The sequence below is a fragment of the Botrytis cinerea genome, chromosome 13 (assembly GCF_000143535.2).
Source record: "Botrytis cinerea B05.10 chromosome 13, complete sequence".
NCBI classification, from domain to species: domain Eukaryota; kingdom Fungi; phylum Ascomycota; class Leotiomycetes; order Helotiales; family Sclerotiniaceae; genus Botrytis; species Botrytis cinerea.
In genome coordinates this window covers 750057-765751 of record NC_037322.1, presented here as the reverse complement: position 1 = coordinate 765751, position 15695 = coordinate 750057, and the positions used below count along the sequence as shown (strand labels likewise).

Below are 15695 nucleotides of genomic sequence, written 5' to 3'. Positions count from 1 at the left end.
TCTCCCTATTGAACTCGACGGCAATCTCACGTGTTGCCAGTTTGAGATTCCGTCGTCAAGCAAAATTAAGTGAGGCTTTTGAAATGTAAACGAATTCTGTCCCACGCTATGGCGACCGCTTTTTGTACCCACTACTTGAAAATGTATTCTGGCTTAATTTTAATCTTTGTGTTTATTCTTTCGGTAATAACCCCATATGGCATCATTTCATGTATTGATACCTCAAATATCAGGAATATGATTAAATTTACTCCAAATAGTATTTTTGATATTTCAGTTTTTATTTTTTTTGAAAATGATGTTATTCTAGTCTTTCTTTTTTTAAAATATTTTCTGAATAGAATTTTCTGATTTTTTAAATTATTTAAAAGAATTAAGAAGTTGAAAAGGTTGAAAAGTTTGAAAAAAGTTGAATTTTTTTAAGTATTTTAAAAAAAATCTAAAAATGAAAAAGTTAAAAAGAGTTCAAAGATTGAAAAATTGGAAAATTGAAAAATTGAAAAGCTAAAAAATTTGAAAAGATTGAATGAGTTGAAAGAGTTGAAAAAATTGAAGGAATTGAAAAAGCTAAAAAGGTTAAAAAAGCTAAAAAAATTTCAAAAAATTAAAGAAATATAAAATAAAAAATATATTAGGATTAAAATAGTAACATTTATAAAATCAAAATGATTTGAATTAGTATATGCTAGGCTTCAATTAGCACTTTTGATATTTGAGGTATCAATATATGAAATGATGCTATATGAGGTTATTACTGTTATTCTTTCTATCTTCATTTATTAAGTATACGTCGCTACATCAAGAGTCTGAACCTTGTCTCCCCTTGCTAGATTCTAACACAACGCGATCACTATAATAATCATTGTGCTCGTCATCACTTATAGCTGTCGCCATTAAAGTTGTGTCGTTTCTGGGGCGTCTTTTTACTGCAGGGGGTGGTAAATCTTTTCTTCCTTCTTCTTCTATATTATCCAGTCGATATCCTCGACCTGAACGCCCACTTGTACTCGACAATGAACCTCTTAAAACTTTGTATAGTGGTCGGTAAGTGGGTATTGTTGCCGTCAGGATCGTAATCATTAGTTCGGTAGACGACCATAATATCAAGCCTATGGTTTCATCTGAAAAAGAAATGTTAGCAATTCAGTATTGGATAACTGGATACATAGATTTGCTCACAGGAATAATCCGACCTTGAGGAAAGGCCATTCAGGTTCACTGTTCTTATCACACCACATATCATAGCACTATTTAGATGTAAGTCTATGACTACGACTTGTGCCAGCGAGGTGACTTACAAAATTCCCAAACTCATGGACGATGTAATAAGAACTTTTTCCTTCTTCTTCATATTCAACTCCCAAAGTATGATCCATGGTAGCACGGCGAGAATGAAATCTGCTGCTGCGGAGGTGCCTCTTAAGATATTAGCCAAGATTGCGGGATAGAATCTGAAATCTTGTCACTCACCCCCAACGGTGATTGAGATAGCAGTAAATTGTTCTGTGGAGACCCAGCACTTGGCAGGAATGTACGGGTTCCAGACGTGAGCTATCGGATCACATCGAATGAAATCAAATAGAGCGCATATGATGGCGATACCAGTCACTGCGAACATGGTGATGTAGAGAACCCATTTGTGCCATTCGACAACGGCAAGTCTCAGCAAAAACACCGATGCTGAAGCTTTGCTAGTGGCTATGCCGATTATACAAAACCTGAAGTATGGATTAGATATTTTGCGTGTACTGTTGGAAGAGGTGACGGCATACGTTTGGCCAATGATCTCCGATCGGGTTGCATTTGCGAAAGCCTCAATGGTAAGATCCGAAGAATGCTGGCCGAACCCTTGAGTTGCAGCTGCCGTGCAGGCCACTGTGTATGGCATCAACATAAACTAAACATTCATTATCAGTAGCCAAGACAATAAGTCATTCGATATTCTCAACTCACCCAGCTTATTATGATAAGATAATCGTCAAAGCCCACGTTTCTTGTGATGAACCCTTTCGTGTAAAGTCTAAGACCGATTGCAATTAGAGCTACAACAGTCTCCGTCCACATGACCGCAACAATGGTAGGCCCTTGACCGGCTATAGCCATTTTTACTTGGAGAAAAGAGTAAGACAGCTGAGTTGAATCCAAAGTAGGGCTCTTCCATATGGTATATAGAGAAGCATAGTGCAGTTTCCCATGTTGAGTACTCCTGAAACTCGCTTCCAACAGTAGTTCGAGTTCGTTCTCGCATCGAGAACCCTGGTCGTTTAGAACTTCTCTGGTAAATTCTATAACCACTTCGCTGGTTCGATCGAACAATGAATGAGTTCGACTTTTTGACCGATGGCCCCAAAATACTGATCGGTATGTGTATTTTCCGCGATTAACCCTCAGTTCCTCGGCTATAAGTCGAATTTAATACCTCAACGCCATTTGAAAGTGAAACCAATGCTATTCAGTAGATCCTCCTACATATTTAAAGTAAGTAGAGTTTATGGTCAAGCATTACTGGTCTCCACGCCATCATTTAACCCATGGTATGGCATCGGGGTCTTTGATTGGTCCGCGGGAAGACGTTGCATACTATAATGCTCCCCTGCCGCATCCTTGTATCGGTAAAACTGACCTTTGCAGTAATCGAGAGCTGCACCTTCCTTTCTTTGCATAAAGTGCCCCTTAATTTTTCTACGCAGAGAAATTCAATCGAGTGGCAATAGAATTGCTGTAAAATTCCACGACTGCTTCAGTCAATGAAGACAAAAGTCACCATACAATGTGTGATTAATGTAACATTAATAGCAAGTATTTATTTTCCCGGATAATGCTAGTGCCGAATTTTTGACCCGGACAACAGTGTGGGGGTACTAATATTCAAGCATCTCCATTTTCTAAACCTTATTATCCAGCTAAAGGTGGATATCCAACGGTTAGTGGAGACTCTTGCATATGTATAGTCTATATGATACTGCAAGTTGGATAGGCGTACGTCCGATAATGCTTCCATTCATCACATCTTGATTGTGACATAAATTATACAATGTTTATAAGATCCAGCCCGCTACCACATATGTTGGCCCCGCATTCGCCATTCTCCCATATCCTCTTTGCTTGATCAATATATCATGGCGCAAGGCATTTCTATCTTGCAGGTGATTCTCTCAAGTATCTGCATTTTTGGACTCTACTTAATCTGGTTTTATTTCACATCCCCTCTAAAAAGCATCCCCGGGCCGTTTCTAGCAAAATTCACGAATTTCTGGCGCTTGATTGACACCTACAATGGCCGGGCAGAGCTCACACACAAATTCCTTCACGAAAAATACGGACAAGCTGTACGAATCGGTCCAAATCTCGTCAGTCTTAACGATCCAGATCTCGTTCGGACTATTTACAGCCTTAAGGGGGAGTTCCTCAAGGTATGATCAGGCTATTCGATAACCCCGTTTTATCGTAATTCTTGAAGTCTTTTTCCTTTGTTACTAACGGGTGACTAGAGTGACTTCTACACGGTCAATGACAGCAAAGTCGGAAGCATAACCATCAAAACTGTCTTTGGTATTCAAACCAACGATGTGCACAGTCAGATGTTGAGACCTGTTCAAAAGCTGTATAAGATGGGTCATATATTGACACTTGAACCGCTGGTTGATAATACTATCAACAATCTTTTCAGACGTCTCGATGAGTCATTCGTTAATGGGCCCAATGCAGGGAAGACTTGTAAAATAGATGACTGGATGGTGTTCTTTGCTTGGGATGTCATCGGCCAGGTCACCTTCAGTAGATCGATGGGATTTCTGGATGCTGCCTACGACCATTCTGGCTATCTCGACGTATCCAACCAGATCAACGACTATTTTGGCGTAATTGGACAACTCCCCGCTTTGGACCACTGGCTTGCAAAAAACCCCGTGTGGCCTATTGGGCCCCTAACTGTTGACAAAGCCGCGGCATATTGCGCAGAGCAATCCATTGCACGACAAAAAGGTACCGATAGCAAATATATTGATCAGAAAGACATGCTAGATGATTTCCTGGAGCTCAAACGTTTGAATCCAGGAATGGTGAACGATAACACAGTCATCGGTTATATGCTAGTCAACATCCTTGCTGGTGCTGATACCACTTCCATTGCGATTCGATCAATCATCTACTTCACCCTCAAAAATCCTAGGGTGTACAAAAAGCTCCAGCAGGAGATAGACAATGCCAATTTGTCCTTGTCTGTTGCTTATAAAGATGCAGCTAAACTACCATACCTTGAAGCAGTAGTCAGGGAGTCCAGCCGCTGTTTTCCAGGCGTTGGTCTCCTACTTGAGCGTGTCGTCCCCGCAAGTGGTCTTACCCTTCCCGATGGTACTTTTTTGCCGCCAGGAACAAATGTAGGTATGAGTGCCTGGACCGTTCATCAAAGCAAGAAGGTCTTTGGTGAAGATGCCGGATACTTTGTTCCGGAACGCTGGCTTCGATATGAGGATCTTGAGACTCAAGAGGAGTATGAATCTCGTCGTTCCGCAATGAGATCAGCAGATCTCAGCTTTGGTGCTGGGAAAAGAATTTGTCTGGGTAGAAATATCAGTATCCTTGAGATATACAAACTTATCCCTTCGCTGTTCTTAAACTATGACGTAAGTTTACCCACTGATGTTCTGCTTTTCGCGACACTGACTATGACAAAAGATTTCTCTCGTGAACCCTCGAAAGGAATGGAAAGTTCAGAATTCGTGGTTTGTAAGGCAAAGTGATATTGACGTAAGGATCCAAAAACGAAATTCTGCAGCAGTCTAATTCCGGCGCTGTAACTAGTGTGAATATCAAGTTCAAATTTAAATGCAATCCAGAGATATTGAAATTGAATGATCGCTTAGCACAATTTTTTCGCATTGAAAAAAAAAGGCACTGACCTTATCCATTGAGACACACGTACCATGAACATTTCAGAAAGTCACTTTTTCAGGAGGTATTTTGTAGACTCTACTTGAACTCTGTCACCGACCATTGCCTTGTCACAGCAATCTTCCCTTGACTCACGATCCTATCTGTGTTTTCACTTCCGCAAATTTCATCATTCTCTCCTTCAACTACTCCCAACTCTCCACTTTCACCATTTATAGAGTTTTTAATACCCATTATATCTTTTCCACTCTCTGTTTCATCATTCGCACTCTTCAAGCGGCGCATACGAAATGATTCCTTATGGAAAGAAAACTTAGAACCTCCATGGTTGGTTCTGTAGCTATTGAAGTAAGATGCGATTCGGTGATTGAGAATAATTTCGAGAAGAGGTATAAGCGTCGGAACACAGGCAGCGATGATGATCAGATTGATCTCGAATCTGCCACATCGATTCAGTCAGCTTATACCCTGCACAGATTGGATATTTTTCAATTAGTATAGAGGTCCTGATGTAAAAACTCACGCATTCCACACAAATAGCCAGACGGTAGCCCCTAAAGAGAAAGTCAGTTTTGAGGTCGCAGGGGAGATAGTTCACTTGCATGTAATATCAGAATGATTAGAATCATTCTTGAGTTCAATAATCTTGATAACGGCGAACCCAAACGCGCTGATCATTTATTTAGCGAGAAAAACCTCAAGATAGACTTGACAAGAGGAGACTCACGAAACACCGGTGCTAAGTAAAACACAGATGGCTACCTTCTTCTTCTTATTCATCTGAAGCTTCCATATCATATGAACTGGTACGATAGCTAAAACTAAATCAATGAAAGCCATATAACCTAAAGTCTAATCAGCAAGTATCAAATTATCAATGCGGAGAGACGATTACTTGAAGCAGATTGTGATATGATTGCTACAACATTAGATTTGATACAATGTCCATTGGGTGCTGATGCTGGGTTCCAAAGCATTCTGACAGGCGTACATTGCGTAAACATAAGAATCACAGCTATACTGTTAATCGTAACCATAATTGATAGGAGACCAGCGAGAAGCTTCGTTCTCCATGGTGTTGGGTATTGAAGCCGCAAGATTAGACAAGCAACAGATATTTTTCAAGTAGAAAGACCAGATACGCAAAGCGGCTGTGAAATCCAGTTCAATCTTGTTGTAGTTATAAGTTGTTCCGCAGTCAAAGTATCTGCATGTCGACAGCCACCATTTTTGGCATAAATTGTCCAGACAACACTCATGGCTATCGAGGATGCCTATTTATAACTGTAAGCTCGAAGTCCCTACCACTCAAAAGATTTAGATCACCCATACTACAGCAGCCAAAATGAGCCAGTCATCCCACCAAGTACTTCGGATGAGTCTCACCCGACAAAAAAAACGGAGGGCGACAAAAATAATGGCAAATGCCGTCCAAATCCAAGTCGAGATCAATAGGAGGGGAGCTCGATCAGCTGTTGAAGCATCGAGGAGTGTTGGGCTCGAGCTCATCTTGCAGCCAACCTTCGGGGATCTGTTAGAATGGAGTAAATAGCAAAGCAGAATTGGTGTGATGAGAACGGCTGAGCGTAGTGAACATTGGCTAGGGAGACAATAAAGCAGTCGAAGAAATCAATGCTATGCAATAGAGGCATGGTGCCATAATTATAATTCGTAGTAACAAAGGTACAAGAGCTTTTACCCGTGTTGCCCTTGTCACAATCTACTACCCAGATCTCAGTTCTCTGTGGGTACACAATCCTGTACATGCCTATTACCCCTTCGCATGAAATTTCCTTAGCATCAAATCCCAAACGTCATGTTGGACATGGAATGCTTATGATATCCTGACTCCCCGAAAAGCAACATGCAATGGGGGAGCAGATTTTTGTACCGATTGGAAGCCTTCAGATTACGATCCACTAGTCTACCGCACTGCTGGGAGAGCCGAGGAAGGTAAATCTCGCTTATGATATTGCTCTCCTACAGCATATTCAAACTAGTGATGCTGAAAACTTGGAGTTGGTGACTTTAATGAGAGTAGAAAGAAAGGCATACGCATTAAACCTCCGATCCAGTTTTATATCACTATATCGTAGTGTAACCGCGTTGAGCTGACAGTGAAGTATCAAGAGAATTACACTTGATAATTTGTGGGGTGTTGTAGTAGTGTCATGAGCAGGTTTTCGAGAAGTACTGCGGTACTTTATCCACATTATCAATGTTGGAATCTGATAAATCTGACATGCATAATCCAGACCCCGGTGGAAGTTCAGAGGCGGAACTACCATTTAACGGTAGACTAAGAATGTCTCCCAGTTTGTGCTTGAGATCAACTTTCTAGACCATCATATAGCGCGGTCTAGCCTATGAAAGCTCGGAATAAATATTTGATGACATATTTGAGTTTGATGTAGACACCTAGTCAAGCGTTCTAGTAACGTCTCATGGGAAACTCTTGACCGAGGAAGAGCATAGGCATCGTAATGGTTAGCGCTCAGGGATATATTACCGGGGCAGATGCAAGGGTCTGGCAGCTCATTGCCGTATACGGCACGTGCATCATTTAGATTACGGATATGAACACCCGACAAATTATCAATAACACAGTCAAGGCTTATTATTAGTGCAGACATCAAGATTGTCATCAGTGATACATGTCTACCAGAGTATGAAGGGATGAATTTATTTGTGCAGAAACTTCCATGGTGAGTACTAACTTCAACACTTCTTACTATAAATATCAGTTAATATTAATATCAATTTGATCAATAAATATAAAATACTTTAATCTATAATAATATAATTATTCTAATTTATTCATTATATAAAGCTATATATATTTATAGATAGATTAGAAGCTAATGTTTGTGTTAGTTGGTAAAGCTTTTTCTGTATGATCACATGATCGATATCTTGACACTTAAGATTATAAATAGATCGACGGACATGGTGATGAAAAGGGCAGTTTACTTTTAAAGAACGACATAAAAGCGAATGGATTTTTCTATTCAACAATGCTGATTCTAGACTCAAAGAGGAGAGTGTGCAAAAGCCGATGAAGTCCAAGCTATCTTTTATAATTGTGACTTGGAATCCTTGAACAGATCACAAATAGCAATAGGAAATCAAACAAAGTATCGATAGTAAATTCAATAAACCAACAATTGTATACCCTTTCCATACAAAAAGAAACTTATCATTAGAAACACAATTTCTAGAATCATATTAGAAAAAAAAAAAAAAAAAAAAAACCTCCCTCCCCAAACCGTAATACCAACAACTTCTAGAGGGAGAGGCTCGTAACTCTATTGCTTAACTCTCCGTTGGATAATTCTTCATTTTCCCCACCATCTCCTGTAGAGACTCCTCGCATAGACACCTTGCGTTCTTTCTCTTGCTGCTCCTGTACCCGATTATAAGCATCATCATATGAATTGATGAATCTGTCGATTTCTTCAATTCCGTCGTTACTTAGTCGAGTATTCATCTCTCTTTGACGGAGCAGCTCTCTTCGCTCCTCTTTAAGCTCTTCACGTCTCCCTCCTAGTATCGAAAGCACTTCAGCTCCTTCCAGGCCACTTCCAGCTCCTGCGTGTAACAGCATGTCCAAAGTTTTCTTGAGTACATGTTTTTCTCTCTGTTCTGTTGATTCTGGCAAGTTTCTTGTACATTCTAAACAGAAAACTATTGTGGTAGCCATAGGGCCATTTTTCCACCAAGGCCCGCCTTTGGCATGCACATCAGCACCGGCTTTAAGCAACAATTCGGTAATTACAAGTAAATCATCATTAGGATAGAAGCTAGGATATACCCGGAAAGGTCGACTCAGTGGGGTCCAGCTTGTCGTCCAACGGAATCGCCAAGGGAATCCTAAAGTCAAAAATGGCACAGATTCGGTCATATGATTCACATCGGAACCGGAATCTAGGAGCCATTTACATGCTTGCACATCATGTGCTTCTGATGCATACTGCAATGGTGTGTAGCCGTTATATACTGCTTCAATATCTGCCCCCGACGCCAACAATAACTTAATAACTGCTAGTTTTCTGTGCTTGGTAGCTAGCAGCAATGGTGTCATTAAACTGTCGAGAAAATCATGCTTTGCAACATCGTCAGCAAAGTCACAATTTTCAATATCGGCACCCTGCTCCAAGAGATATTCACATATATCCACATAACCCTTTCTACAAGCGACTTGCAATGCAGTTTCACCTCGCACGCCCCACCCAGGATCAAGGTTTACACCTCCCTCACACAATAATTTGCAAATTTCCAACTTGTTTTTGTCGGTAGCAGCAACTAGTGGATAACGCAACTCTCCACCGGATGTGTTTGGATTCATGCCTGCTGCAAGCAGTAGTGTGACTATTCTCTCCGAAAAATACCATCCCGTGGCTGCAGCATGTAAAGGGGACCCTAAGTCGAATTCCCTTGATGCATTAGATGGGCTGATATCGTATAGAGCATCTCTTAATAAGAGTTTTACTAAACTAATTAAGCCATGATGAGAAGCCCAAGACAAAGGACATGGTATATAGATGCTAGAATCTATCTCAATCTCGAAGGAATCTTGTGCGAGGGCTAACGTGGTTGCGGAGTATGGGATCTTTCGTCTAGCATCTTTGCAAATGATTTGTGATATCTTCCATGCATCGTGGTTGGTCGAAGTTGCCTGGTTCCCACTCATCAATAGTGATGCCAACTCACGTAAATTTCCCACGAGGTTAAAAGACCCGTTGCTCAGAATTTCAAGGCGTTGTAAATAGTACGTCCAGCATAGTACTGCGTGATAGATCAAGGGAAATCGATTATGAACGTCGGGTAGCCCAGAATATGAATCTTCGAAAAACGACCCAACATAAAGTAAGTATGCTATACACCGTGCTGCGATGGATTCTAAGCCATTTGATTCCTGTAGATGGTATTGCTTAACGGGTCCATTGGACGTGCGAGTTGACTGTAAGAATTCCTGGACAGAATAGTGGGAAAATCGAATGTATGATTTTTCCTTAAACGGTAAAGAAGGGTCCCCCGTTTCACAAATGTGGATTGTAACGAATGCCGATGGAATCATATCAACAAGAGGGAAACGATCCCCTTTGCAAATCAATTTCCTGTCTTCTTCCAAATAAGGAGAAGACTCGGTCTGAACTGCCACTGCTTCTGAGAGCTCCACTAACTTTAACGGGCGAGCAGAGTAAGCGATCCATTGTAAGGCAATTTTGACGTAGCACTGATGCCCCTCAAATACCTCTTCTAGTGCTCTTCTGTAAAATACATCTAAAGATCTCGGAAGTTGGTTCAAGCCCTTTCTTATTTCGAAAATGGTTTGGTACGGCTTTAATGACTCCAATTGAAGTGCTGCTAATCGAAACATACCATCAGCTCGTCGCGCGATAGATTCCACGACTTCTTCCTCTAAGTCAGAGGTTGGGATATCGTACTCGGAGCTATCAATTTTAGCGGCGAGAAACTTCTTGATATCCTCGGTGATGTTTGGATCTTGAACCATGATCCATTTGCAGTTGTCGAAAACGTTTCGCTCGCTCATATTAGCTAGATGAACTCGAATATCGTCTTCTACCCTACTCGTGACAAAAATGTGTATAGAATCAATTTTCCATTGATGAATCTCTTTCAGAGTCTTCAACAATAAATACCGGTCTGTCTTAGGATACTCATCAAGAGCATCCACAATCAAATAGACATCTTGAAAGCCGCCAACTACACACTTAAGCATTTCCATCATTTTTTCATGGGTAGGTTGCTGCTGGCCGTGATTATAAAGAGCATATGTATCTTTCAAAGTTTGTGGCGTATCCCGACGATTACTACAAATGTCTTTAATCCAAGAACGAATTATATTGGAAATGCTCTGTGTAGTTGAATTGTCGAATTTGATATACCAGTATGTGACAACAACATTTGGTTCTTGTTTGCAGAATTCTTGGATATGATCAATCACTGTAGAACTATGAAAATGTTAGATGGCAAAGGGGTGAGATGCCAAACATACCATAAGATTGATTTTCCAGCCCCCGCTGATTTTATCATTAGCTTAGTTCTTTCGGGTATTGAAGGGTCAAACTAACCGCCACCGTTTAGCCATAAGAACGAGTTACTGGTTTTCGACCAGGTCTTGAGAGAATCTCCGTCTATTAGCCAGGATCCCGTACCTTTTTGGCACTTTTTTCGGGCGATGTCATGTTCCGTGGATGGATTAGGGAGCGACTCTGCAAGCCATTTGATTATCTGCCTTCGCTCTTTGTCGCTCTTAGCAGCTCCTATCTCGCTTCGAATGTCTTCCAAGATGCCATGGTGACGCAGGGAAATGTGCCTAGTGATGTGTACATAATCAGATCGGTCCCATAACCAACGCCACGAGTGAGACAAGAGGACAAATTTCTGATTCGAAATGTAGTGAGAAGCTTTTATTTAAAAAAAGAAATGATGTCCGCTAAGATTGTGATACTTTTCCAAAGTCTAATCTTCAATGACTAGCAGCTCCGCTTAATTGTGGCATACTTTTCAAAGTAAGAAAAAACCGATTAAATTCTAGCATCATTCAATGATTTTACATTTTTCAAACTGGAATGATGCTTGGATGATTGATTCAATCTCAAAATGAAACATAGAGTTTTTGTTTAACTTGGAAAGATTGATCATGGACTTGGGCACGCCACTGAGCGAAATCGCGCGAATGGCCATAGCCGACAGACCACCACTTGAGATGTATCATGGCTTACAGAACTCGTGAATACCTTACAGGCCTTTTGCTCTGCTAGTATGGTGGGTGAAAGTAAACTAATAGACTTACAAGTTCTCAACTCCAAATGCTAACATTAAATCATGCTTATGCTTATCGATAAAATCCACATGCTTATCCACATCCTTCTTCTTGAACGGCCATACCAAAGACTTCAGCTTTCCAATATGATTCTGCTGTTTCGAAAATGCATCGAGTTCCTTCTTAATTCCATCAAGCTCAGCCTTACACAGCGACAGAGTTCCCGTCTTGTTTTCCAAAGATGCTTGGATGTTGATCGAAAAAGTACGTAGAAGATCGTCGACAGACCTAACTACGGATTCAAGATTCTTTATTGAATTATAAAGTCGTTGTATGTCATCGCGAGCACTCTTGACCCCTTCGTAGTATTCCACTAAAGCCCCGCTAACAGCCTGAGCCATCTGCACCACCGCGATGACGCTGGCAGCAGCACCGAGGCCGTCCATAGTCAATCAGATTCGTGATATGTATATTAAAGAGAAGAAAAATGAGGAATTTGGGATCAAATCGTCCAAGCTTTCTGTGTAATGAATTTCTTGAATAGTTTTTATGAACTGAGAGAAAGATCGAAGTGCTCGCTGCTCAAGGTGTCTCATCACCTCTCGTTTGAGCACCAATAACAGCCGACGAGTAAACGCTTGCTTGCACGAATGAGCATCTTGAATATCGAGAACACAAGGGTCAACAAGTCGTGGCGGTTAAAGATAAATCTTGTTAGGTCAACATGTACGAAAGTGAGCTTTAGGACCGTCGGAGGTTGAAATCAGCTCCTGGGGAGGGGAGCGAGGGGAGATACATCGCATATCAGACCGTGCGTCGAGCAGCTTGGCATATGTGGAAATATCACATGACTATCATGTGATGTGGAACTCATCATTTGAACCAACAGTCAGCTCTTCCAAGCCGCCGACTATTACTGGCAGACTCGAAAAGTCTAAATATAAAAGCCAAAAAGCTCACATCGACACTCTACCGTCGAGCCAAAGCCTTACCAACCACAAAGTCTATAAACTCCCCACCCTCGATCTCTCTCCTAGCCCACTCCATCCTCCTATTCCACACCTCATCACTTTCATATGCATATTTCATTCCCTCCCAATCATTTTCTACCGCTCCTGCCATCCACCACAGATGTTTTTCATGATCTGCTCTCCTCAGCAACATCAAAAAATATCCCACTATACCCATCATCCTCATATCTTTCTCCCTTAACAACTCCACGAATCTCGGGGGTACCAATGCCGGGAATTTGAGAATGAATTTAGTGACTTCGCCTCCACTGAGGAGATTCAGATACTTGGTGCAAAGAACATAGGTTTTATAATCCGGAGCATCGAGCGGTAAATCGTCAAGGAGAAAATTGAATGTCGTAGGATATTCATTATCAGGATCCGGCGAAGTTTCATTTTGTAGAATGACCCGAAAATTAGCTTCCTCCCATTCTAAGAGCGTTCTCATGCCTTCGTTCTGGACGTATGTTGCAGCTAGATTTATCATATCTTTGAGACTTTTCATGGGGACGAACCAATGAAGTGGTACTCTACATAATTCCCTGTGTCTTTCTATATCGCTGTTGCACGACAGTACTGAGTTATGAGCTTGATTTAGAAATTTCTGGCTTCCGGTGGAATGATATGTGATAAATAAACAAGATCCCAGAATTACATCGGCTGTCTTCTCCGTAACACCCTCCTCGATGATTAATTTTCGATGTGTAGCAATAGCCAATCCCATGTAATGATGACTTGCTTTTATCACTTCTCTCTCCGATTTACTTTCAGGGATTGTACTGGTGGGAAAAGCGGAAGAGGAGGATGAAAATGAACTCCGGAGATGAAATGCAGAAACGCCCAGTAAAGCTTCCATTACTGAACGATGACGACAAGCGAGCTGAATGATCCATAGCGATATGTTGCATGCAGAAAATAATTGAGGAACATCGGTGATATTTACAAAGTGTTGAAATAAACGGAACTCGAGTGCTTCGTCTACTCCTGAGACGGTAGTGGCAATGGAGGTTGGAAAATAGAAAGACATGGGATTGCGTGGCACAGGACGCGAGAAATAAGCATTCCGTCCTGTGACTGTCGCGGTAGTGGGAAGAGGTAACTTCTTTGTGGGAAGTACTGAAAGCGCGGGATTGTTGAGAGGCAAGAGTAAGTATTCACATTGTATGCTATGCCTCGAACAATTCGAACATGTCGGTTTAGTTTCATCGCACTAGGGATACTATCAGAATTGGGGGTTTGTGGTGTTGTGGTGCTGTGGTGTTGTTGGCTAAGAATGGGGGTCCGAACCTTCAATCGTCTTGTCTTGCAGCTTTTGCACCCGTACCTAGACTTTTTATGGGGTCGTCTTGTAGCTTCTTTGGGATTTGAGGACGCCATGTCTGATTAGATGAAGTCGCAGAGTGGTCTGGAAACTGTAGACTCATTGCAAGGCGGCCAATGAAGGGGTGACGGATACGAGACATCAAACTATATCTCACGTGGTTTCTGATTGGAGAACAACCAAAGGTGGAGAACGAGCACTGTGGCCTCATAAGCAATAAAGTAACAGGCCAAATCGGAGGAAGCTGTCATCACAAGATACTGGACGGAATCTTCTTCTCTGTGGATAGTACCTTGTAAATTTACATGGCATATATTCAATAGAGTTGAGTTCCCTTTCGCTTCCAAAAGAATGAAGCTAGGAAAGAATCCACCCCGGATTCGAACGAATAATCAAAGCAGCTCTTCAAAATCATCTCTTCCTCCTTCGCGATAAAAAAAGTCTCAAAAGACTAGCACAGCAAATGAAATGGACAAGCAAATGCACCCCAGGACCCCCCAAACCCTTTACTCCTTTCTTGAATCCTTCTCCCGCTAAAAGTCGCCCTCCAGCCCTGATTGCAGGAGCAACATGATACAACGATAAAGCACCCGCGACATTACGACTTGTTCTATCAACAGGCCGCGAAGCGAATATGATTGAGATGAGACATGAGACGAAAAGAAGAGTCGCGTATTGTTGGATAACGGTATGAGCTTGTGGTGCTGGAACGGAAAGTTGAGATGAAGGGTTGAGGAAGAAATTCAAGGATGCGGGAACTTCGATGAGGGTGTGGAGGAAGAAAGGGAGGCGTTGGAAGAGAGACATCGTCACTTGGAGTGCGAATTGAGAATATATGTTGATGGGGGGAGGATAGGTATGGACCTAGATAGTAAGTAGGTAACTTTGTTGCAAAACATCAAGAATCATTTTGTGAATGATATTGTCAAGCGGAACTCCACCCCACCCCACCCATGGCGGAGACTGAACTCGGTTCAACCCGAATTGAAGCGGGGCGACAAATAGATGAGATCTGCATACACCCCTCGGATGATCAAAGTCTTTATCACTATATGTGTTGTCAAATTCCCTGCTTCCCGCTGTAGTTGCGAATATCCCGAGATCTGAAACTCAATTTGGAAAACAGCAGTCATGTGAGCTGACACATGCATGTCTGATACCTACTCTGTGAAATCTATATTAGAATGGAATTTGGGTTACCTAGCATAGCATAGCATATAATGTTCAGCAGAAACGCCATATCTCTCCTAGACATGCCAACGCGTATCAAAATTTCAGCCACTGCGGCTAACCTTATCAAGCCACAAAAAACGCGAAAAGCTTATCGCCACCAAACCAAACGAACTGCCATCTTCGCAATTTCCATCTGTAGCTGCAAATTGTTGTCCTACAATCGCAATTCGGTGACTGTCTCGAGAATCGATCTTGATCTTGCACAACCAGTTCCACATTAGACATTCTATCCATATGTGAACAGGAAATACTTTGCCACTATACATCTCCTCAACATCATGATCGTCTTAACAAATGGTATACGGCTAATTCGGAAGGCCATCTCAACAGATCCGAGAGACTATCCGAAATCTATCTAGCAGATACTGAGCAGTAAGCACGCGGGAAGGTTCTTATCAACCAACCATAAACCATAAACCATAAATCCTCACGGCCCTCTCCTAGTATC

General features: G+C 41.6%; 5 protein-coding genes across 5 annotated transcripts; 1 reads left to right on the top strand and 4 right to left on the bottom strand.

Moving 5' to 3' along the window:
- Positions 1-683: 683 nt before the first annotated feature.
- BCIN_13g02180 (hypothetical protein) lies at positions 684-2159 on the bottom strand. The gene is made up of 6 exons (XM_024696718.1): positions 1954-2159; positions 1773-1897; positions 1471-1718; positions 1299-1416; positions 1180-1247; positions 684-1121 (listed from the first exon to the last, which is right to left on the bottom strand). The coding sequence occupies exons 1-6, from the start codon at positions 2101-2103 to the stop codon at positions 799-801; spliced, it is 1032 nt and encodes a 343-aa protein (XP_024552531.1). The 5' UTR covers positions 2104-2159; the 3' UTR covers positions 684-798.
- Positions 2160-3069: 910 nt separating this feature from the next.
- Positions 3070-4837, top strand: BCIN_13g02170 (hypothetical protein). The gene is made up of 3 exons (XM_024696717.1): positions 3070-3413; positions 3492-4625; positions 4678-4837. The coding sequence occupies exons 1-3, from the start codon at positions 3120-3122 to the stop codon at positions 4783-4785; spliced, it is 1536 nt and encodes a 511-aa protein (XP_024552530.1). The 5' UTR covers positions 3070-3119; the 3' UTR covers positions 4786-4837.
- A 3221-nt stretch (positions 4838-8058) lies between these two features.
- BCIN_13g02160 (hypothetical protein) lies at positions 8059-12238 on the bottom strand. Its single transcript, XM_001555274.2, has 4 exons — positions 11714-12238; positions 10989-11233; positions 10913-10937; positions 8059-10868 (listed from the first exon to the last, which is right to left on the bottom strand). Exons 1-4 carry the CDS (start codon positions 12127-12129, stop codon positions 8177-8179), a joined length of 3378 nt encoding a protein of 1125 aa, XP_001555324.1. The 5' UTR covers positions 12130-12238; the 3' UTR covers positions 8059-8176.
- Positions 12239-12531: 293 nt separating this feature from the next.
- On the bottom strand, positions 12532-13902 carry BCIN_13g02150 (hypothetical protein). The gene has a single exon (XM_001555275.2). The coding sequence runs from the start codon at positions 13718-13720 to the stop codon at positions 12653-12655; it is 1068 nt and encodes a 355-aa protein (XP_001555325.1). The 5' UTR covers positions 13721-13902; the 3' UTR covers positions 12532-12652.
- Positions 13903-14260: 358 nt separating this feature from the next.
- BCIN_13g02140 (hypothetical protein) lies at positions 14261-14953 on the bottom strand. The gene has a single exon (XM_001555276.2). The coding sequence runs from the start codon at positions 14819-14821 to the stop codon at positions 14426-14428; it is 396 nt and encodes a 131-aa protein (XP_001555326.2). The 5' UTR covers positions 14822-14953; the 3' UTR covers positions 14261-14425.
- Between the last annotated feature and the right edge of the window lie 742 nt (positions 14954-15695).